A 23503-nucleotide genomic window follows, 5' to 3' on the forward strand; every position below is an offset into this window, starting at 1 on the left:
TCACAATAAATCTGTGAGGAATGTACATTATTATCCCATTTTTCAGGTAAGGAAACGGAAGCCAACCAGATGTTGGATTTTCTTCACCTCCAAAACTGAAAAAAGAAGAAAAAAAAAATTGTAACACCAAAAAAAAAGAGAAAAATTCCCATGCAAATATTTTACTATTTGAAGACACCCCCGCCCTCCACTTAGACTCTTGCGGTCCCTCATTTCTTCCCTTCAAAAGCCCCAGCCTGCTGCATCGACGACCTCTTCAGAGGGCTCCACTTCCATCCCTTATTGAAGTCCTGGTGCCTATCTGTCTGTCTGTCTATCTGCATGTGTGCATACACACTCGTGTTTTGTATTTGTGAGATTAGATACAGATATAGATATATAGATATAGATAGGCACTTTAGAGATTTCATATATATATATACAAGAGATAAGCCTTTATACCCAAGTGTGAACTGCTATCAGAGGACATGCTTAGGCTACAAGAAACCTTTTTGTATATTACACTTTTGTATAATATGTAGTTTTGTATGATGGAACGTTTCCAGGAGGCTTCTCAAAGAGTCGTTAACAGTGGTTGGTGTTATGGTTTGGAACTGGGGGCAAGCAGAAGACTTTTATAACCATTGTCTTTTTCTCCATGAATGCACATTACTTTTATAATTTTTTTAAAAAGGAAGAGAAAGAAAGAGGAGCAATGACAACGCCATGGTCTCTTTCCTCCTGTTGGAGAGCTCTCGTGCACCGGGGTACCGGGAGCACATGGTCTACAGTTCTCCCCCTTCCTCCAATATTTAGTCCTCTCCTGGTCCCACTTGCATTTCTTGTGGGTACAAAATAAACTTGTAGCTGGAAGAATAGATACCAGGCAGGGGCTGGGTAGGGGCTGGGTAGGAGCTGCTGAAGTACTCAACAAGACCCAGGAAGCTTGGTGGCAAAGCCAAGGAAGCGGGGGGTCCTGTCACGCCCAGGAGTCACACCCCACACACACACATAACCCCCCTGGAACGGATGCACTGACAACCACAAATGCCCCCTTTGTCCTCCTTTCTTCCAGGGTGGCCCCAACAGGCTGATATCGAAACAGCATCCTCAATGTACTTTTCTCTTCCCTCTCTCACTTCGGTTCAACCAGTATTTACTAATAACTTCTGTATTCTTGGCACTCTGGATATAAAGATAAAGCCAGTTCTTGCCTTCAAGGAACTCTCCATCAAGAGGAGAAAACACTTACATGGATATTTTAGTATAATAGGGTAAATGTTAAGGTTAGGAAAGAAGCTTTCACCCACCCCACAGTGCTGCTTGGTGTGATCACACTCCTTACAATAGCTGGGTGGCCTTCTGGCCCCTTAAACCTCATGATGATCATCCCACCAGGTCCCAAGCAGCAGTGAGCAGAGCCTGCATAGGTCATCCAGGGAACAGAGGTCAGATGAGCAGCAGAAGTCAGGGCCCCATACATCCCCAGGTCTGAGCCAGATGGGCACCCAAAGGCACTGCAAGTGTCAGCAAGGCAGAAATGCATGGTGGTTATGGAGGGCAGAGTAGGACAGATGGTCAGATGGCGGAGAGTCAGCAGCCCAGGGAGCTGGGAAGGGCAGACAGGAAAAGACACCCAGGCCTCCCACAGCAGCACAAGCAGGTTCCTGGCACGGGGGGATGAAGGCGGGAGGCGGCCACTAGTGAGACATCTGCTGCCTTCCTTCTCCCTGAACCCAGGCAAGCCAAAATCAGAGACGGTCTGGCCTCAAAGCTCCTGTGTTCACCATGGAAAATTGCAGATTAGGTGGCTCTAGAGAGTAAACACCTCCGGAATAGGGGGGTTAACTATAGAGAGATAACCTAGCTGCTTGAGATGAGGAGGACTGATGTTTCTCGAGTGGTTCCTGCCACCTCCACTCCCTTTAAGAAGATGGGCCTAATATGAAGAAACCCACCGGCCAATCTGACAAAGGAAGTGGGCGCTCCGGAGCAAAGCCACAGAGCTTGTTCAAGCTTCCTCCAGCACCTTCCTGCCCCTGGGTTTATTTACCTGCCATCCGGAGATGCCACCCACGTGGCAAACGGACACCCAGTCTCAGAAAGATGAGAGAGGATCCACCCCGAACACAGCCGTCTTCCTCCACAGGCTCGCTTCTCTCGCTTCTCCAGGAAGCCAAGAGACAAGCCTTTGTACCCGAGTGTGAGAAGCTAGCAGAGGACACGCTTAGGCTACAAGCAACCCACCCAATTCCCCCCAACCTGCCCTAATCTCTGTAGTAGCAGAGCCTAGCAGACCTAGCATAGCGCCTGCCAAGGCGGGGTGGGGGTGGGGGGGCGTGGTTGCACTTGCAGCCTGAAAGTGAGTTCCCGAGCCATGCAAATCTCATGCTAGATCAGAAAGGCCTGAATTTAAGGGCTTTTAAAATATCTTGAATCGTTCGTTTATCCATTTAAGATTTATTGAGTGCTTACTGTGTGCAGGACTTTGTCAGGCGCTAGAGATGCAATATTGAGCGAGGAGCTCAAGCCCGTACGAAGGGCCACGCCCTTGGAGAGGCTACTAGGGGAGAGAAATATTAATCGAATATCGTAAATGCGAAACTGCAGCTGTTACTAGGACCTGGGGGTGGGGGGAGCATATATGATGCCTCAGGGGAGATGCGATCTGGTGCTTAAGGAAGGGATGGCCACGCTGAGATCTGAAAGGTAAGAGTTAAGGAGGCAAAGTGGGAGGGAAAAGGCAGTCCCCGCCGAGGCCGGAGCAAGAGCAAAGCCCTCGCTGGCTGTAGGCACGCGCTGCCCCGGTGAGCGGAGGGAAGGCGGGCGGGGCCGGGCCCTCCGAGGGTGCGGCGGGAGCGCGCTCCGCTCCGGGACAGGTAGAGAAGGGGAGGGCCAGAGATGCGGAGCGCACTTTGTCCCGCGAGCCGTGGGGCGCCACTGCGGACTTCCAGGTTGAAAAGAATGGCATGAAAAGACAGGGATTTTGAAAATCCCACGTTGGGGGCAAGGTGGAGAACAGCAGGAGGGTCTGGTACAGATATGGACAGACTCATGTGGGAGGAGGACGTTTGTGGAGATGCACAAAAGTGGATATAGATCGAGGGCTGTTTCGGGAAGGAATAATTGGCAGAACCTAAGGATGGCTTGAATCTGATGCCTGGGCAGGGAGGGGAGAGGACGGGGCGGGGGCGGGGGGGTGCGCTGAGGAGAAAGAGACATCGTGGACCCAGCACCACGTCTGGCTGGTACCTCCCCAGAGTGTGGTGCTCAGGACTGAGAGCTGCAGGTCTGGGAGGAAGACTGTGTGTTTTCCTCCGGACTTGCCAAGAATGAGAGGGTGTACAGTAGGCAGTGGGCTGTCCTGGTCCAGAGCAGAGTAGAGCGAACTCCCCCGAATATCCACCTTTACAAGTCATCTGGCTCCAGGTACTAATGTGAAGCTGCTATTGACTGAAAAAAACCGCCTTGTGAGTAGTTGAGAGGGCTTTGACGGATTACAGCATTTATGGGACCTGTGGATCGGCCGGCACGACTCTCCGAATAAGGAAGCCCCTCTCCAGGCCCCTCTGCACCTCCAGCAGGAGTGATGAAAGGCCGCCTCCACCCGCTCCTCCTCCCCTCCCCACCTGGCCTCCCTGTGCTCCATTGCATTAAGCCCCTTAACCCCATGTGTCTGTCACTGTAAGAAGCCCCAGGTGCCCAGCTCACCCCACATGCTTGCTCTTCTGCCCACCTCTGGAAACCAGTGCCTGGCCCTCGGGATCTCATAGTGGGGGCCGTCGGGATCTCATAGCCGCTGCCAGCCTGTTCTTCCAGCATTCTCTCCCCACTTGCTCAAACCTGAATCACCTCTGAGGACACACCTCCCTCTGCAGCCCACTCTAGTGGGAGTAAAAAATTTCCTCCTAGACTTCTTACCAGTAGCACTGGATGTGGACACAGATCTCCCTTTCGATCCTCATTACTACTTCCACACTATTCCCCTTGCCTCTCTTCCCTAGAATCCCCAGCTTTGTCTATTTCATCATCAAACTATACCACCTCCTGCCCGTCTGTGGCACAGCCATCTATTGCCATGGGCCGTTTCTCCTTGTTTCTCAAACATTGTCATGTCCTAGCTCACTAGCACTTTCTCCAAAACAATGTTGCTATTAAGTCTTGGTGATTTCAACATCACAAAGAAGATCCTTCCTTCCCTCTGCATCTCTCTGTTCCTTACACTTTTCTTATCTGATGTCTTTGCTCTGCCTCAACCACTATTCCCACGGTAATACCCTAACCCAATATTGACCGACAGAAATGTGACATGAGCCATTATTTAATTTAAAAATAGTCTAAATTTAGGGTGGCTCCTGGGTGGCTCAGTCGGTTAAGCATCTGCCATTGGCTCAGCTCATGAGCCAATGTCCTGGAATTGAGCCCAGGTCAGGCTCTCTGCTCAGCCGGGAGCCTGCTTCTCCCTCTCCCTCTGCCTGCCACTCCCCCACTTGTACACTCTCTCTGTCTCTGTCAAATAAAAAATAAAATCTTTAAAAAAAAAAAAAGAAGAAGAAGAAGAAGAAGAGGGGCGCCTGGGTGGCTCAGTGGATTAAGCATTTGCCTTCCACTGAGGTCATGATCTCAGGGTCCTGGAATCCAGCTCCCTCCCCCACCTAGGGCTCTCTGCTCAGCAAGGAACCTGCTTCCTCCTCTTTCTCTGCCTCTCTGCCTATTAGTGATCTCTGCCTCTCTCTCTCTAATAAATAAATAAAATCTTTTAAAAAAGAAGACGAAGAAACAGATCACAGTAACTTCAATAATACATTTAATGTAATATATCCAAAATATTATCATTTCAACATGTAAACAATATTCTAAAATTATTAATAAAACATTTTACATTTTTTGTACTAAGCCTTGGGGATTTGGTATGCATTTTAGCGTTACAGCACATCTGGATTCGGAAGAGGCCCGTTTCAGTGCTTAGCCACTAGCGACTACTGTAATGGACAGCCCAGCTCGAGAAGCCCTTGTGCTACCCCTTCCCAATCACAATTTCAAGCAACCCTCTCTCCAACCAGCTCCTTATATGTTTCCAGTTTATTCCCTTCTTCTAGCTTACCCTTAACAATCCTTGGACACACTGGGACCTACAACTGATGTCAGCTTTTCTCTTTACCTCCCCCTACATCATGCCCTCCCTACCCAGCTTAAATGCCTTAAATGCACCTTAAATGCAATCATGGGAGGTACTCCCTTGCACCTGCTTTCAACTTCCTTCTGCCTCCCATTTTGTGGTCCTCATTGGGCAAAACCCAACCCTGGGGTCAACCCAACTCTACCAAACCCATAACCGCAGCCAGGAGCGGAGGCAAACACACAGCCCTTCTGAACAATCTCATTTTAAAATTCATGACAACAGGCCTTCAGGTGCTACTCAGCAACTCTACTTCCCCATAAGCACCCAAATTTCTCTTGTCCGTTCACCTCCTTACTCTTTTGAAAGACTTCTAGATCTTCCCTCTCTTCAACTTCTTCCCCATCCCCCACCACAGCTGATGACCTTGCTTCCTGTTGCACTGAGAAAATTGACGAAATGGAAAAGCCCTTGCCCAGGCTTCCCTCGTGTCTACCCCCAACCTGAGTCTGCATTCCTCCCCTCTGCTCTCCTTCCTCTTAGTGTCATAAAATGATGCATAAAGCTACCACCACTCTTGCACTAGATTCTACAACTTCTCATCTGCTCCAGGATGTTGCTCCAGGAATTAATGCACTCCCCTGAATTTCAGTGTCCTTCTCTACCAGATCATTCTCAGCAGTATACAGATATTTGCTAGTGTTTGCCCCAACTTAAAAACTGACCCCATCCCCCCTCCCAGCTAGCTCTCCATTTCTCTGCTCATTTCCTGAGTTCTGTATACATGTTGTGTCTAATTCCTCTTTTCCCATTTTCTCTTAACGTACTCTAGTCATCTTTGACCACCAGCACCGTACCAACATTACCTTTCTCAAGATTAGTGATGACCTCCTTATTGCCAGTCAATGAACAACTCTCGGTTCCTACCTTTCTTAACATATCTGCTATATTTGATTCAGTTGTTTACTCTCTTTTTTATGAAGCATCTGTTGCTTCACTCCCTGTGCATCATGTAATCTTATTTTCCTCAACCTCGCTGGTCCATACTTCTCGTTCTCCTTCTCTGGCTCCAGTTTTTCTGCTCAGCCTCTATGTGTTGGAATTGAGTTCTTGCATCTTGAGTCCACCCTGAGTCCATCCATCTGGGCACTCTTCTTGATGACCATACCCAGTCTCAAGCCTGTAAATGCCGTCTATGCTAATGATCCCTAAATGTGTACCTCTGTGTGGATCTTTCCTATTACCCAACAACATACATCTAACCTCTTACTCTTCATTCCCACTTGATTATCCAGTTGACATTTCAAATATGCCCAAAACCTAACTTCTACTCTTCCCCCCCAAAACTTCTACCCATAACCGTCCCTCATTGAGCTGATAGAAACTCCATTCTTTGGTTCAGGCTAAACATTCTGGAGACATCTCTGACATCTCTCTTTCTTTGGCACTCCAAATCCATGGAATCCTGTTGACTCTGTCCTCAAAATATTTCCAGAATCTGGCCACTCCTCCCCATCTCTATCACTACCTCTTGGTCAGAATTTCCATCATCTCCCCTGATTTACTGAACGATCTTGCCTCCCTACAGTCTACTCAAAATGCAGACGCCAATGTTATCCTTTCATCTTATTTCACATCATGTTACTCTGATCAAAACTCTCCTTTCTCATTTCACTCAGAATGAAAGCCAGAGTACAAGGCTCTCCCCAGATGAGTCCCACATACTCTCTGAGCTCACATTCTATGACTCATTCTGCTCCAAACACACTGGCCTCCTTGCTTCCCCTCCAACATGAAAGTCACATTCCCACCCAAGAGCCTTGCACCTGCTATCCCTCTGCTTAGAAGGCTTTCCCCCAGACATCTGCATGGGTCACTCTGATATCTCCTTCATATTCTTCCTCAAATGCCACCTTCTCAGTGAGGCCACCCTCACTGAGGGTTAAAACTACATATGCTTAAAACTATATACTAAATAACTATATGGGTCACCCAGCTGGCTCAGTCAGTTAAGCATCCAGCTTTTGATTTTGTGTCAGGTCATGATCTCAGAGTGGTGAAATCAAGTCTTGCATGGAGCCTGCTTAAGACACCCTCTCTCTCCCTCTGCCCCTCCCCCAGTGCATGCATAAGCACGTGCATGCATATGTTCTTTCTCTCTGAAAAAGGAAAAAAGAAAGAAAAAAGAAAAAGTAAAACTACATACACTAATCCTGTTTATTTATTATCCTCCTTTCTTTCATTTTTCTTCATAGCACTTATCTCCTTAAATATATTCTACTATTAGGTCCTGGGCTTCAATAGCAAAAAAAAAAAAAAAAAAAAAAAATATATATATATATATATATATATATATATATATATATAATACTTATTTAATTTCTATATTGATATCTCCTCCCAACTACTTCTCACTAAACTGTGAGCCCCGTGAAGGCATGAGTTTGGGCCCATAATACTTGGAATAGTTCTGTTATATAGGTGCTCAAGAAATACTTGTAATATGGAATGAATGAATGAATGAATGAACGAGGAAAGAAAGAAGACAGAGAAGGAGCAACCAGAAAGACAAGAGGAAAACCAGGAAAGGATGTTTAGGGACAAGGGAGTGGTCAACTGTGGAATGCTCCTGATGTGTCAAGTTAATATTAGAAATGAGCCCCATCTGCTGACATGGAGGAGACGTGAGACCACCATGCAAGCTGTTTCAGTGAAGTGAAGACACCAGATTGGAGTGGGATGAGGAGGGAGTGGAGGTGAGGAAATGAGGAGGGATGTTGGCAGCTCCGCCAAGAACTTGGGCTATGAAGGAAACTCGAGATTCAGGGAGAGAAAGATCAAGTGGCAAATCCCAGCTCCCACGTTAGAAGGCAGAAATTGTTCCTGTTTCCTCCCTCAACACAATTTTCCACCGTCAGTAATAAAATCCAGTGTCCACTACCACCAACCGCGTCAGTGCGTATAGATGCATGAGTCAGTTTGAAAGGAAATGCTGTAAAATAGTGATAGTGTAAGAAATAGGTGAGGGCTTTGGTGTCCTTCTTTCTGCTTGTGTGTATTTAGATTTTTTCCGGGGGGGGGGGGGGGTGAGAGGGGGATGTGGCTGGCTCAGTCAATAGAGCATGTGACTCTTAATCTCAGGACCATGAGTTCAAGCCCCATGTGGGGCTGTGGAGCCAACTTAAGAATAAGTACATCTTTTCCCCCTAAAACAAGTATATATTGTTTGAGAAAAACTTGTACACACCACTCAGAGCTCAAAATTTCCAGTCTCTTTTGGACTTTCCCGTCTGGGTGGGTCCACGGCCCATTGGCAGGACAATCGTGATTACTCTGGTGCATGAACAGCCCTCAAGTGAACACCCAACCACCCCGACACCCAGGGAAGGAAAGCCTTGTCCCCTGCAGCTTATCACCATGAAAAACACCTAAACCAAACAATGACCTGAACATATACATAAAGATTACATACCCATTTTTTTTTTCTTTTCCCGTACACACCCATTCTCAAGCCCAAAGAACAAACCTCTGGAACTCCTAAGTTAAAACAATGTTCTCTACTTTTTTTCTTTCCTTTTTTTTTTTTTTTTAATTTTATTGTAGTAAGAACACTTAACATGAAATCCACCTTCTTAGAACAACGTTGTTTTTACCTTTTAGGTCCCAGAAGGAGCTGATCAATCTACATGAGCAAAAAGAGTAGGGGGTCTGAGGGTATTTCAACAGGGTTTAGTGTTACACACATTTTACGTAATATAAACCAGAAAAATGACCCACCATACATTTAAGGTAGCATCATAGATAGGGAAAAGAATGCTAGAAGAGAGTTGGAGAACATGAATTTAGGTCATTAACTGAGCCACTTAGCCGTAGGATTGTGAAGACTGGAGAGACCAATCTTCCGTGTCTGTGAAACACTAGGAGCAGACTTGATGTCTAAGGTCTTGTCTAGTTCCAACACTCTCAGACCACTACTTAATGCCCTGCGTATCTCTGCTCTTCCACTGTTGGGAAGACGCCTCTGCCGTCCTCTCTGAACCTGATTGGCTCGCTCATGGGAGAAGAAAACAGACTGAGACAGGCAGAGCTGGAGCTACACTGACCCATTTTGCAGTAAACTCATCATTGGGGATCTGGACCAGTCACGGGAAAGAAGAAAAGGTTCCAGGCAGTTAGACTTTGCAGCAAAACAGATCCTTGTCCAAGAAAACATTTGCAAGAGGGATCCATGCTGAGATTGCAGGACATCCCAAAATTTAAGGAAGGCAAGGGGCTGGGAACCCAGAACAGGGGTAAATTCGGGGAATCCAAAAAGGGGGCTGTCAACTGTCAGCTGGTGACAGAGAAGTCTGGCAAGTAGTCATGGAGCCTCACCCAGCAGCCATGATTCAGAGGTAAGACCAGGGGAGAGGGTGTTGTAAAGCAGAGGCAGCAGCTCTCCTGGGGGAGCTGGGCATAAAGGTGGAGGCAGAGGGGTGCCAGCAGGGGGGTGAGAGGGCTCTAGAGGCATGGTGTGCTTGGCTGCTCCTCTCCTTTGAGTTAGTAAATACTGGCCCACAAGCTATCAGTGATGCTCAGGACCCAGTCTTCCAATTTCGGGTTCTCCCTGATTCTCTCAGACGGAAGACTATGACATTGGCAGGTAGGCTGCAAGAAGCAGCTGCCCGGCGTTCCCCATCTGATTCTTCCCTTCTCTGTCAGGGGCTCTGGGATGTGTGAGTGCTGAGAATTTGCTGGACCTCTGAAGATCCCATCGGCTCCGTCTCTCTTGCTATTGATGGACTCCCCTTTTTAATTGTTGCCTTACGGTTGCCTACACTTCGGGCCTGCTTCCTTGGTCCTGGCACCCTGCCTGATCTGCTGCTGGCTGTGACCTGGACATGATGAAGATGGTACCCCGAAACCCTAAATATACTTGGGGCCACCATGAAAGCAGTTGTAAAGCACTGACATCTTTTGGGCCCGTTGGACCAAAGCCTCTTCTTCTCTGAGGGACGTAAGATCTTGTTGGCTTAGAACCCGCTGGCCTTTCTCATCAGAATCTTTGGAGGGAAACCCCAAATCTTCAGTAATTCTCTGATAGCCTTTCCCCCAGGGCTGCTTTTCAAAGAGAAGACAGGGCAAATGCATCCCCTTGATAAAAAGAATAGAGTCTATTAGGGTCACCAGGGAAACATTCATTTAGGCACTGTCCTGTGCTGAATGAAACCACAGGACCCTGGACAATGGATTCTGTGATGGTGAACTGCCCAGGCAGGAGACTTTGCCTCACACGCAGAGGTGTGTCTCCAGCCGCTGCACCAGAGACAGCTCACCAGAGACAGCCGCTGCCCTCGCTGCCAAGTTCCTTATCTCAGTACACGTGGCCATGAGTTCACCTTACCTTGATCCCTAATGTTCTGTAAAGTTTCAAACTTCCTCTAAAAGTCAAACCAGCAATGACCTATGCCAATCTAAAAGGTTTTATCTTCCTCAACGTCCAACAGATCAGACATTGGTCAAGTGAGGTCTCTCTGCCCCCACCAACCACACTGAAGCCGGAGAATTTCTGTTATGGAATGTGTTGTCCTGTATAATCAGCTGCCCTGAGTGGGCTCCGTCTCCCTCAGCAAACTTGCGCTGCCCTAGGAACGCCCCATCCCCCCACAATGGCCAGGAAACTCATCAGCTGACTACTCGGGGAACCCAGCCGAAGGGGGGGCGGGTGGGGAAAAGAACTTCACAGACCACCGAAGATTCAAGGGGTACTTCCTCCTCCGTGGAAATTCCATCTGCACCCCACTGACTCCCCCGCCCACTCACGACTTCGTTCTGAGCCTGTTCCTCTGTGTCAGCAACTTCCAGCTCCCTTCTTTGTCTTCCTGTTCCCAGAGGATTAAGTAAATGACTCCCACTTGAAAGAATCCCTGCCGCCATCACTGCTGTTCTGACCTCACGCAGATGCGCTGCCATTCCAGGTGCTACCACCGGATAACCTGCGGCCCCTTCCCCGAGTTCCCTAAGTTCCCTAGTAGCCGCATGGCATGCCCACTTCCGGTGCCTTCAGCCAACGAGGCCTCCTGTGAGCCACTAAGAGCTGCCCCAAGGCTGACTGAATGTGGGGGTGGCCTGAGTCACTTTCTTGTCTCCCTGAGACAGAGACTCTGATACAAAACACTGACATTGATAAGTAGGAACCGACACTCTGGTCATCTGTGCCTCGTGACCTACACCAGGGGCTGCAAATCTCCCTTGGCATTTCAAAATTTAAGAGTGTGGATAGACAATTCCTCTCTTCAGCTTACGGCCCCACCTTCATGAAAGAAAGACAACAGTGAGAGAAGGTGTAGCAAATAAAACCCTGAACAAAGTAGCTCTAATTATTTAAAAAACAGATGAACAGACACATAAAAGAGTTTTCCTACAGCTTCCCGAGTGAATTTTCTACCTGAGGGGCTGAGTTTATGCTCTTGCTTCTTCTCTTTCCAGCTGGGTAATTTGGTGGGGGAAAGATAGTTAGTTAATGGGCCTCTAAGCCCAGATTTCTCAGCTGCAACACAAAGACAATGATTTCCCTCTTGGATTGTTGTAAGAAGACAATGAAAACTCTTTGTCAACTGCTCAGTGATATTTGCACATTACTTATTATTATTTTATGCCATCTCCCCCATTCCCAGACTTAGTAGATGACTTGCTTCCCACTTCTCAGAGAAAACAGACACCATCAGACTGGAATCCCTCAACTCCCCAACACCAAATGTGCGACCTACTGGCATCTGCTCCATCCTTGCATCTGCAAGAATAGCTGGGCTTCTCGGTCTGAGCCCAGTGCTCCTTCCTGAGCCTGGTGTGCATCCCTTGCGGTTGTTGCCTTAGGAATTCACGCTCTGCCTCATGAACCTTCCTCTCCAGTACTTTGAACCTCCCCCTCTCAGCTGGATCTTTTCATCCACCCTTAATTGTGATTTAGTGTCTCCCAGTAAAACCCAAGAAATTCTTTATTAAGCTGTTGTTGTCGTTGTTGTTTTAGGGTTTCTCTGGATTTCTTGGGGGCGGGCATGAAGCTTGAGTGTGACTCTTTTAGTCCTGCAGATAAAAGGGACCTATCTTTGTTCCTGGCTTGGGGACCAAGTCTTCAAAATGAGATGTCAATTGTCTTGCTTGGTCATTGAAGTCGGTACTATTAACGGGATTATTAAACTCCTGCAGAATCAGAGACCACCCCACATCACCATCAACACCAAAAATATATTTAGAAGCCAGAGATTCTTTTTTTTTTAAGTTTTTCAAAAAAATTATTTTTAAGCAATCTCTACACCCATAGTGGGACTTGAACTTACAACCCCAAGATCAAGAGTCAGAAGCTTCGCTGATCCAGCCAGGCATCCCTGAGGCCAGGGATTCTCAAATGTTTTTCTGGTCTGGATCCCTTGGCAATCTAGAAAATCCATGGCTTCCCTGTCAGAGTAATACTAAATACTAAATAATAAACAATAATATAAAAAGGGAACAACTAATATAAAAAAAACAATTATTCTAAAATGGTGACATAGTAATATATTTGCTTCTTTATCAAAGCATTTAATAGGAACATGTACAGGCAGGTTTACTACCACAATAATTTCAATGTAGTGATGAACATAAAGGATAGTGTAAGAAATCTGCAACAACCGTTGTATAATAGAAACATCTATGATTTCTATGGGCGGTAAAGACACAGAACAACAGCTCTAATACCACTGTGCTTTGCTGCCTATACACATACCTGAAGGACATGGGAGAATTTCAGTTACAAGTCAGGGAACATAAAGAGGTAAGTGCTTCCTAACTTTCAAGTTAGACACTCTGGATGCTGCCTGTGTATCCTGGGACAAGAGTTCCTGTTTTAGGGACACCTGGGTGGCCCAGTTGGTTAAGCACCTGCCTTTGGCTCATGTTGGGCTCCCTGCTCAGCTAGAAGCCCGCTTCTCCCTCTCCCTCTGCTTCTCCCCATGCCTGTGCTCATTCTCTCTCTCTCTGTCAAATAAATAAATAAAATCTTTACAAAAAATTCCTGTTTTATTTAATATTTATTTATTTATTGGGAGAGAGAAAGATCGAGCAAGCCAGGGGAGTGGCAGAGGGAGGAAGAGAGAGAATCTGGAGCAGAATCTTCATTGAGTGTGGATCTTGACCCTGGCCTTGATTTCAAGACCCAAGCCAAAACCAAGAGTCAGAGGTTTAACCCACTGGACCACCCAGGCACCTCTAGAGTCTCTGTTTCAGATGGTGCTATTTCTTTCTTTCTTTCTTTCTTTCTTTCTTATTTTAGAGCAGGCTCCATGCCCAGTGTGGAGCCTACTGTGGGACTTGAATTCACAACCCTGAGATCAAGACCTGGGCTAAAAAATCAGACACTTCACCAACTGAGCCACCTAGGCACCCCTAGACAGTACTGTTTCTGAACTCGGTTCTATTCCTTCTGTCCAAGAGCTATCCATAGGAGATTAGGGGCATGAAACAGCAACCACAGAGAAGGGGGAAACATCATTCCACCCCATCGTGTTCCAAAAGGGACCAGTTAGGAAGTACCAATGCCATACTTGGGCATTCGGCCAAAGTCCTCTATTTTTAGAGTTTGGAAATAGACTCATTAATATCATGATTTCAGGGTGCCTGGGTGGCTCAGTGGTTTAAGCCGCTGCCTTCGGCTCAGGTCATGATCTCAGGGTGCTGGGATCGAGTCCCGCATCGGGCTCTCTGCTCAGTGGGGAGCCTGCTTCCCTCTGTCTCTCTCTGCCTGCCTCTCCATCTACTTGTGATTTCTCTCTGTCAAATAAATAAATAAATAAAATCTTTAAAAAAAAAAAAATCATGATTTCATTGAGAGCCAAACTTACCTGATGAGTGAGCCCAGACATCTGTGAAACATAGACTTTCCTCAGGGAATCCCATAAATTACTTGGGATGGAAAGCCTGACAAAAGGCAGAAGAATGTGTGTATGCGATTTTTAAACAAACATTGATATATTCTAATTCTTGTATTACAGCTTGCTTCTTTATAATGTCATATCATGACTAATTTGTCAACAAATTCAATTATCAAATATTATCAGTGGCTACATAGTATTCTCTTATAAGCATATACATAACTTATTTAATTAATCCCCAGGTTTGAGCATGTGGGGTGTGTACAATCTTTCATTATTATGTAAATAGTGCTCTGATGGGTGCTGTAGATTAAATCTTTGTCCACATTCTATTTTTATTTCCTTAGAATATTTCTATAAATGGAATAGCTGTGTCACAATTTAGTAATGCGCAAAAACAGCAATGCATATTTTAAAGATTTTTTGATCAGTACTGTCAAATCGTCCTCCAGAAAGGTTGTTCCTGTTCATATCAGAACTGGAATCTTTGACCTTGGCCCTGAAGATAGCAAAAAGACTGGGAAAGAATGCTTCTAAATGGGGAATAGTAAGAGGATCCTGTACTAGAAGCAGAAAGAAAGCAGGCCAGTGTTGCGCCTCTGACATTCTGTGTTTCCCTCGTGCTGGAAATACCTTTAAGACAGAATAGGAACCAGGACTGATTCCTTAAAACCTGGGGTCCCTTTTGTTGACTGGATTTCAATCATTAGGATAAACCCAGCCTTGTACAGCTGTGGTAAGGGGAACAGGAGCGGGGTTTGTATCCATGTTTGGACCAGATGAATAGTGGGAATACTGGAATCAGAGAGCACCTCAAAGGGAGAGCAGTTTCAAGTGGGAAGGTGTGAGCAGAGCTGGCCACTTGGTCTGTTACTTCCTGACCTGGATATTCCCATCAGTGCTTTCCCTCCACAAGCAAAAGGGACTGAGTGGCGCTGCTGTAGTACTGGAAGCTGTTTCCTCTTCCTATTCCCCTTACCCTTCTCCTCCTCCTCCTCCTCTTTCTTCTCCTCCTTCTTCTTTCCCTCCATCATTCCATCTTCTTTCCTTTGCAGCTAGACAATATATTCCAGAAGGGCAGAAACCACATGATGCTCCTTTGTATAACCAACAATAGTAAGTATGGGGAAAAAATACTTGTTAATTCTTCTCACTGTCAAAATAAGGTATCAGATCTTGCCACAAATAATACTGGATGATTAAAATCTCAGGATGCCTACTGACGACTCCCTCTTCTCTCTTGTGCTTTTATAGATGCAGACTGGATTTCTTTTGTCATGCACAGAGAACAAAGATCAGTTCTCTCTCCATAATTCCATCTCCCAGATCTACAATTAGATTATTATCACCTTCTCTCCTATCTTTCATCTGGGACTCCACAGAACGTGGTGGTTATCACCCTAAAATTTAGCTCCCCATTCAAACTATACAGGGTTAAAAGGTGCATCTATGAGACTTGGTATTTTGTCCTGTTACACACCCGCACCAGGGACAGTGCCCTGCTCCCTGCCCAGCCCGGGAGGGACATGAAGGCAGGTGGGGAACACACAACCCTGGGTCAGCATTTGCTGTCATTGGTGCTGACCCCATCAGCTCTCTCACACTCTGGGTTTGTGGGCGCTGCTTTGACAAGAGCCTCTGGTCCCTTTCTTGTGTGACTTTTCTGGACTTCACTTCCTCCCTGCTATACTATAGTACTTGACCCCTACCACATAGAGCACTCCCTCTTTCTCTCAGTCTCTTACCCACCGCACCCTTGGTACCTACCTGACCCCTTCTGGCCAGCCAGAGGGCAATCCTCCCTTCTCTCGACTGCTTCCTGACATCCATGCTGTCATTTGTCAGAGGAGATCATCGCACAGAAAGTTAAATTGGATATAAAACTGTGCCGTCTAGTCAGTCTTGAATCCTGATTTTTATTCCCCTCTAGCTGGGACTGAATTATCTCATTCTACTCTCCCATCCCCAGGCAGGCCTGGAGGGATCTGCACCAAACCCATACTTATCCCCGAGTTTCCAGCGAGCGCCCAGTACAGGGAAGCTTAGCACACGATCCACTCGCAAAGACTCCGCGATCTGTTTGGGTGGACAAAACAGCGCCCAGGAAACGCAGAGCAGCCGAAGCTGTATCCAATCACGCTCGCGTTTGTGTCCCAGATGAGGCCCCAGGAAGAAAACAAGTGTTTGCGGAATTTGGCGGCCAAGGCCCTTCATCCAAGCTTTATTGCACGTCCCCCGCGCGCCGCCCCCCCACCCCCAATCCCGCGCCTTTCTCGCTGGGCATCCCCAAACCCGGCCCTCGAAATCCATCTACCAGAACCGGAGGGCGGGCGCTGGGTTCCTTCCCAGCGGTCCCCACCGGGGACCCAAGGGGGACGTTCTCCGGGTCTCCGCCACCCCCCGACGCCAGCCCGGCCGGGACCGGGCGAGGAGCCCCCGCGCGGGCCACGGACAGGGCGGGCGGAGGGGAGCGCCGCGAGGTGCGCGGGGAGCGCGGCGGCGGGGTCGAGGGCAGGGGCGGGGAGGCGCCGCGCGCAGCCAATCCCCGGGCCGCCCCCTCCCCGCCGCCGCCAGCCGAGCCGGGGCGGGGGAGCCAGGCGGCGGCGGCGGCGGCGGCGGCGGCGGCGGCGGCGACGGAGGCTGCCGCGGGGAGGGATGGAGAGGGGAGGGGGGAGCGGAGCCGAGCGGAGACAGCCGCGGCGCTGCAGAGCGGCTGGGGCGGCGGCGCGGCTCCCGGTGCTGCCCCCGGCGCCCGCCCCGCGGCGGTGAGCGCCCGGCCCCGGAGGCGCCCGAGCCATGGGCTGCATCGGCTCCCGGACCGTGGGTGGGTACCGCGGCGGGGCGGGGGCGGGCGGAGGCAGGCTCGGCCCGCGCCGCTCCCTGACCCCCTCCCCCACCGCCCCCCGGCGCCCCCCGGCCCCCGCCCCGGCCTGGCTCCCGCACTTTCCCCGCGCTCGGCTCTCCTCCGCGCTCTCCCCTCGCGCCTCCGGTGCCGGACGCCCTCCCGGCTGCTCCGCTCCCTCGTCTCCCTCCAGCCTCCTTCCGCCGCCCTCCCCCCGCGCCGCGGTCCCTCTCCATCATCTCTCCAGCAGCCTCCTCTCGCTACTCGCGCGTCCCCGCGCCCGCCACCTCCCGGCCATCCGCCTCGACCCTGCCTCCCCGCCCGCGCCTTTCTCCCCTTCCATTTCTGGGGCAGCCCCCTTCCAAGGACCCCCGGACCCCGCCTCGGCCCCCGCCCCCCCGCCTCCGTCTGCCTTGGGTGTTTTGCTCCCACCTCTTTCCCTCTGTCTTGTTGCCTTTTTCTGCCGTTTCGGCCTCCCCCGATTCGCTTTGTTCACGTGCATCTTCCCTCCGGGGCGGGGGCGGGATGCGCCCGGTACCTCGGGGAGGAGAACTGGGTCCACGCCCGGAGAAAATGGGGCCGGGCTGGGCTGGAGGAAAGGGCCGGGGGCGCGGGAAGGAGGCTGGGGGATTTAGAGCCGCGGACTAGGGTGGGGAGCCCGCTCCCAGGAGGGTGGGGCCGGCCGGCCGGAGGAACGGGGACCAGCACCTGTCGGCGGGGGCTGGCGGGGCGGGGCCGCCTCTTTATTTACCTTGGACTGGGGGCGGGCACAGGCGCCTCCTAAGTCGTCTCTCCCCTCAGCCTTTGCCTTGCTTCCACCCCCTTATCCCCCGCCCCGCGCACCCACTCCACGCTCACAGCTCCATGAATTAGTCCAACCCTCTCCCAAACCCCCCAATTTTTCCCATTCCAACTCCCAATTTCCCCCGCCTACACGACCCAGTGACCTCAGGCTGAGAGAATAAATCGTATTATTATTACAAACAAACTCACTCTCCGGAAGCCCGATTTCTCTGAGACCCCATTTATTTCCATGGATACTCCCCTCCTCTGCTTTCACCTCTTCCTGGGGTTCTCTTTCCCTCCCTGCCCCCCCCCCCCCCCCCCGCTCTGACTCAGCTCTCCCTCCTCTACAAAGGCCACCCCCCTCCTTCTCTGCCCTCCTCATCTCTGCCCCCTTCCCGCTCCCTACCCCAGGGGTCAATTATTTCCTCTTCCCTGACAACCACAGCGCCTGGTCTGACCCATCTCATCACTCCCCTGTAGCTCCAAGGGAGAGGGGCTCACTTAGGAGGGGGCTACCTCCTTCCCACCCATTAACCACCATCCCTTTTGCACTAGTTGTGTGGATTCCTGCTGAAGGCCTCCCCATGCTTAAGCAAACCATCTGATGGTTGAGTCCCTTTCCATCTGCCCAAGGGGTTCTTCCCCAACTTCTCAGGAGAGGCACCACCCTGTCCTCTTGCCAGCATCTGCCTTGGCCACAAGCTCTGGCCTCCCCTGAACAATTCCCAGCCCCCTCATTATTTTTTGTCTTCTCCTTGACTTGAATGCCTATTCTTTTAGGTCCTCTTTTATAAAGTCCCCTTTGCTTCTCCCCCATTTTGCTCCTCCTCCATCCATGGCTTGTCTCCCACCAGTCAGGGCAGATGATGGCATCTCAATCTTTGCTTTCTCCCCTCTCATCATTTCTGAGTGAACACACCCAAATCCTGCCTCTATCCTCGAATCGCCAAGCCTCCTTCCCGCCAGACAGACTCACCAACTCCAAGATACAAGTCACAAAGGCCACATATAGGGAAGCTTACCCCTAAAGAAGCTGTGCCCTTATTTGTGGAAACAGAATGGATGAAAGGCACCGCTCCCAGATACTCCCATATAGAAACCCTCAAAGATTCCTCAGGACAGAATAAAGAATGATTTTCCTGGTAAAACCCAACCACCGATTCCTCCATTTAAACAACAACAAATAAGGCCATACAACACTTTCTCTGAATATGCTATTCTTGGGAGAGCGCAAAGGGAATATTCTGGCTCAGCATTAGGGTTTGTCCTACCAAAAATTGGGGAAGAGTAGGGACTGGAAAGGAATGTACTTTCAGAAGGAGTGGGAACTGGAGGGAAAGGAAGGTTCTGGTGGGGCTGCCCCTGGGCAACACTCTGCAGGGGGTGTTGATGGTGCAGCAACTAATGAGCCTGTGGCTTCTTCAGGGAATGAGGTGATTGCAGTGGACTGGAAGGGCCTGAAGGATGTCGACCAGATCCACATGGACAGCACCAGCTCGCTGCACGGGAGCAGTCTCCACCGGCCGTCCACTGAGGTGAGACCCCATGCCCCGCTGTCCCCTAGCCAAAGGAGTTTTTGTTTGTTTGTTTACATCTTATTTATTTATTTGTGTGTGAGAGAGAGAGTGAGCCAGGGAGGCACAGAGGCAGAGGGAGGAAGCAGGCTCTTTGCTGAGCAGGGAGCCCAAAGTGGGACTCCATCCCAGGACCCTGGGATCAGGACCCGAGGCGAAGGCAGATGCTTAACTGACTGAGCCACCCAGGCGCTGCAGCTGAATGACTTTTAAAAGACCCCAGAAACCCTCATGAACAAAGCCTCCCAGCTGCCTGATCCTTGAATTATCTTCCTAAATTCCAAGAGAACAGCCCAAATACTTCTTCAGACTGACACTTTTAAGGAACATTTCTCCTGCTTTCCTCAAAACACAGGCCAAATGTTCCACATTGAACTCCTAATCCCCTAAATTAAGCTGAGGAAAAACCTCTCTACTTCACACACTCCTAGAAGTCCCTGGGATGGGGGTGGGGGGCGGGCTACTTGCATTCCTGGGAGTGCCTGAGAGCCGCACTCCATTTGCTCTCTCCTCACAGCAAAGCCGGACCGATTTCTCCTGGGACGGCATCAATGTGAGTGCAGCCTCGGCCGGCCCTCCCCGGGCACCCTCGATCCTCTCCCTTATACTCTCTCCCTTGGTCTGCCACAGCAGGCACCAGGAGCCTCACATTTCCTAAGGATTCCCCATATTTTCAAGGGCATTTGTGGGATAAGCGTCCTTGGGATTCCTGGGCATAATGTTTCCCCCGTCACCTGCCCTAACTCCGACCCTTTCTCCTGCAAGCTCTGAACTCCTCTCTGCCCCTCCTCCACGTTCCCTCTCCCAGCTCTCCATGGAGGACACCACTTCCATTCTTCCAAAGCTGAAGCGAAACTCTAACGCCTATGGCATTGGGGCCCTGGCCAAGTCATCCTTCTCAGGTGAGACTCCTGACCTGGGGATGCATCCAGACAGGAGAATACCTGTGCGGTCCTGGTCTCAGTCTCCTTGCTCCTTGAGGTCTAAAGAAGACTCCTACCCCTGACCTATTTGCCCGTTCCATCAAGCCCTCCTGTCCGGGCTGCCCGTCATATGGGGCTCCCCCATTGGATGGAGTCCCGTGGGACTTGGGTGGGGACACGGGGTGGATCTTGTATGGGTATTGTGTGCTATTCTGGAGGATGTGGAGAATGTCTGGCCCCTCAGGGATTTCTCGCAGCATGAAGGACCATGTGACCAAGCCCACAGCCATGGGGCAAGGCCGGGTGGCCCACATGATTGAGTGGCAGGGCTGGGGGAAGACACCAGCCATTCAGCCGCAACACAGCCACGAGGCGGTGCGCAGGGATACCGACGCCTACTCGGACCTCAGCGATGGCGAGAAGGAGGCACGTTTCCTAGCAGGTACTTATTCTGGGGACCCTCAAGAGACATGTTTTCAGGATGACTAGAGACTGACCTTCCAGCCCAATCCCTGATGGTAGGATTGGCTCTATCCATAGGATGAGCATAGTCATAATTTCCCCATCAGCTCCGATTTCCAGTACTTTGACTGATTTGGGTAAGTGCCCTCAAACTTATTTTTATTATTATCTCAGAAATTAAAGAGAATTACATAGGACTGTGGGTCCACCTGTTCCAAATTCCTTCTTTCCTAAATGGCAGCACTATCAGTATAGAACAAAAAGGCAGGGGCCTTCAGCTCGGAAAGACTTTCCTTCCACTCATGTCTCTTGAGGAAAAAGAAGAAAAGGCAGTGGGAAGTCCCTTCTAGACTCTGCCCCCTCAGCACATTGCAGTAGTGGGTTCACTCACTTGACTCATTGCTTATGACAGCCACTAGAAGATCAAGGGAGCTTGGTGAGTTGAGGGTGGGAGGCAGAAGAGGCTTCCGTCCAGGACGTGGAATCCCTGCAAGACAGGCATATGGCGTGATTACAGGAAGACAGCTGGGAAGAATGATAGATCTGGAAGAGAAGGGAGGTCTCTCTGTGCCGGTGGCATGAAGGTAGAAGAACTATCAGCAGGGAGGGGGGAGACAAAGGTGTATTCGTAGGGGGTAGTCTAGGGCAATTGGAAATGTAAGCTTCAACCGACAGCTTTGACTGGAATGGCGACCCACAGATCTACCCAACCTCCCTTCTCCCAGTTGCTGGAACTTTCCTCTTGATACCACTGTGGACCTACAAGGCCATGGTGCTTCCTTGGGGATTTTCTATTGGAATCGAGCCCCCTCATTTAGTTTCCCCTGTCTTTGATGACCTAGTACTGGCTAACATTCTTAAAACCGTCCAAAGAGAAACTTCTGGAAATTCCTCATTTTAATCCCTTTAGATATTTCACTAGAAGACCCTCCCCCCGCACACACACCAACTCTCTCAGCTTAGAATTCTTAACCTGACCTCTGGAAGTCCCACATGGTTTTGCCTTGTGTGGGGGTTAGTCTGTGCTGTCCCATATAGTAGCCACTTGAACTTGAGCTTGAAATGTGGCTCATCTGAATGGAGATGTACAGTCAGTGTAAAAGACCAGCTGGATTTCAAAAACGTGTATGAATAAAATAATGTGAAATACCTTGTTAATTTTTATATGGATGACATGTTGAAAGATAATCCAAGATATATGTTGGGCTAAATAACATATGTTATAAAAATTCATTTCACCTGCTTCTTTTATGTTTTCTTTAATATGGCTGTGAGAAAATTTTAAATTGCACAGGCGGCTTGCATTGTATTTCTAGGACAGTGCTGCCCCCATGTCACCAAACCCCGCACGTGTGTCCAAGAGTTCCAGAGGTATCTCGTGCCAACTCTGTTTCTTCTTGCAGGTGTCATGGAACAGTTCGCCATCTCTGAGGCCACACTCATGGCCTGGTCTTCCATGGATGGCGAGGACATGAGTGTGAACTCCACCCAGGAGCCCCTGGGCTGCAACTACAGTGACAACTACCAGGAGCTGATGGAGAGTCAAGGTGAGAGACGGTCCCTCCGAGGTCTGAGAGGCCCCCCCCCCCCGACTTCCCTGGGCTCCCTCCGTTCCTGTGGGCTCCCGGTTCGTCTCAGCTTTCCTTTACTCCTCCCTACGCTGTCGCCCTCTCTACTCAGTTCTGTGGGCTGTTGCTGCCGCCGTCAGTGTTCTGTGACCCTGCTGACTTCCCTGATTCTCTTTACAGATGCCCTGGCTCAAGGCCCCATGGATGGATGGCCTCACTCCTATGTGTCCCAGGGCATGTACTGTCTGGGGTCATCGGATGCCTGGGAAGCCAGCGACCAGTCCCTCATCGCCTCTCCCGCCACGGGATCCTATCTTGGCCCTGCATTTGATGACTCCCAGCCTAGCTTACATGAAATGGGGCCTTCCCAGCCTGCTTGCGGATACTCTGCTCAGGAGCCTCCACCTTTGCTGGGGTCAGACACGGACTGGGCTCCGGGGGTGGGGGGAGTGGACCTGGCAAGGGGCCCTGCCGAGGAGGAGAAGAGGCCATTGGCCCCCGAGGAGGAAGAGGATGCAGGATGCCGGGACTTGGAGTCACTGTCCCCACGAGAAGACCCCGAGATGTCCACTGCTCTCAGTCGGAAGGTGTCTGACGTCACATCCTCAGGTGTGCAGTCCTTCGATGAGGAGGAGGGCGAGGCTAACAACTAGCTTCCCCCGACTCCACGCCCAGCCTTCCACTCCCACCTGAGGGGCATGGCTGCAACAAAACCCTCCCTACCCCAGCGGCACAGCTGAACCCGGGCAGAAGACCATGAGGTTACCCAGGAGTTGCCAGTCCTCGCTGGGAAAGCGGAGCGCCAGGATGGGATTTTACCCAGGCTTATGCTGTAGAAACCACAGGTCCGGGAACTGAGGCCCAGACCACCAGATGGCCCTGAACTTTGCTTGGCGGCAGGCTTCTGGGTCTGTAATGATGCGGCTCCCATGTGGCACCCGAGGACCGGAGCACAGAGCAGCTCGTGGTCGTCGGCTGGACCTCAGTTCTTCACCCTCTGACTCGTCTTCCAGGAGCCTTGACTGTGGCTGTGGGAATGCCTCCTTTCTCTGTGTCACTCCTGCTTTTCCTGACTCTCTGTTTTCTCTGACTGTGGCCCCAGCTCATCCCCACTATGAGGAACAGACCTCGGGGGCTCTTGGTATGGCTCGAGGACCCAAAGTCGTGTGCCCTTGGAGGGTGGAGAGTCTGCCCTCAGCGAGAAATTGGCTTCTGAGATCAGGAGTCATGGGGGAGGGGAAGTGGCAGCTGGGATGCACAGGGACACAAACGTGATTCTCTGTAACAGGGCCTGCTCAGAGACCAGAAAGTCGTTGATGAGACCGAGAACAAACATGGCCGCCTGTTCCGAGATCTTGATTA

General features: G+C 50.1%; 1 protein-coding gene and 2 long non-coding RNA genes across 5 annotated transcripts; 1 reads left to right on the top strand and 2 right to left on the bottom strand.

The window, feature by feature from the left end:
* Nucleotides 1-4769: 4769 nt before the first annotated feature.
* On the bottom strand, nt 4770-14083 carry LOC309844609. The gene is made up of 2 exons (XR_014300790.1): nt 13957-14083; nt 4770-7257 (listed from the first exon to the last, which is right to left on the bottom strand). It is a non-coding gene; the product is annotated as an uncharacterized lncRNA (long non-coding RNA).
* Nucleotides 14084-14646: 563 nt separating this feature from the next.
* LOC309844604 lies at nt 14647-17554 on the bottom strand. Its single transcript, XR_014300786.1, has 3 exons — nt 17261-17554; nt 15754-15817; nt 14647-15083 (listed from the first exon to the last, which is right to left on the bottom strand). It is a non-coding gene; the product is annotated as an uncharacterized lncRNA (long non-coding RNA).
* Nucleotides 16253-23494, top strand: FAM131B (family with sequence similarity 131 member B). Of its 3 annotated transcripts, none has more exons than XM_082691659.1 (7): nt 16253-16466; nt 19040-19149; nt 19706-19741; nt 19997-20090; nt 20356-20553; nt 21977-22120; nt 22322-23494. In XM_082691659.1, exons 2-7 carry the CDS (start codon nt 19096-19098, stop codon nt 22792-22794), a joined length of 999 nt encoding a protein of 332 aa, XP_082547785.1. In that variant the 5' UTR covers nt 16253-16466; nt 19040-19095; the 3' UTR covers nt 22795-23494. The 3 variants fall into 3 exon arrangements, with proteins under 3 accessions (XP_082547785.1, XP_082547783.1, XP_082547784.1); XM_082691657.1 differs by lacking the exon at nt 16253-16466 and adding an exon at nt 16654-16810; XM_082691658.1 differs by lacking the exons at nt 16253-16466; nt 19706-19741 and adding an exon at nt 16654-16810.
* The last annotated feature ends 9 nt before the right edge of the window (nt 23495-23503 follow it).

The sequence above is a fragment of the Mustela nivalis genome (assembly GCF_964662115.1).
Source record: "Mustela nivalis genome assembly, chromosome: 12".
In the NCBI taxonomy this organism is placed as follows: Eukaryota; Metazoa; Chordata; class Mammalia; order Carnivora; family Mustelidae; genus Mustela; species Mustela nivalis.

Coding starts and splice junctions, on each gene's coding strand:
- FAM131B (XM_082691657.1), top strand. CDS start 16,783: ATGGGCTGCATCGGCTCCCGGACCGTGG. Junction 19,742..19,996: donor TCTCCTGGGACGGCATCAAT/GTGAGTGCAGCC, acceptor TCCCTCTCCCAG/CTCTCCATGGAGGACACCAC. Junction 20,554..21,976: donor GGAGGCACGTTTCCTAGCAG/GTACTTATTCTG, acceptor TTCTTCTTGCAG/GTGTCATGGAACAGTTCGCC.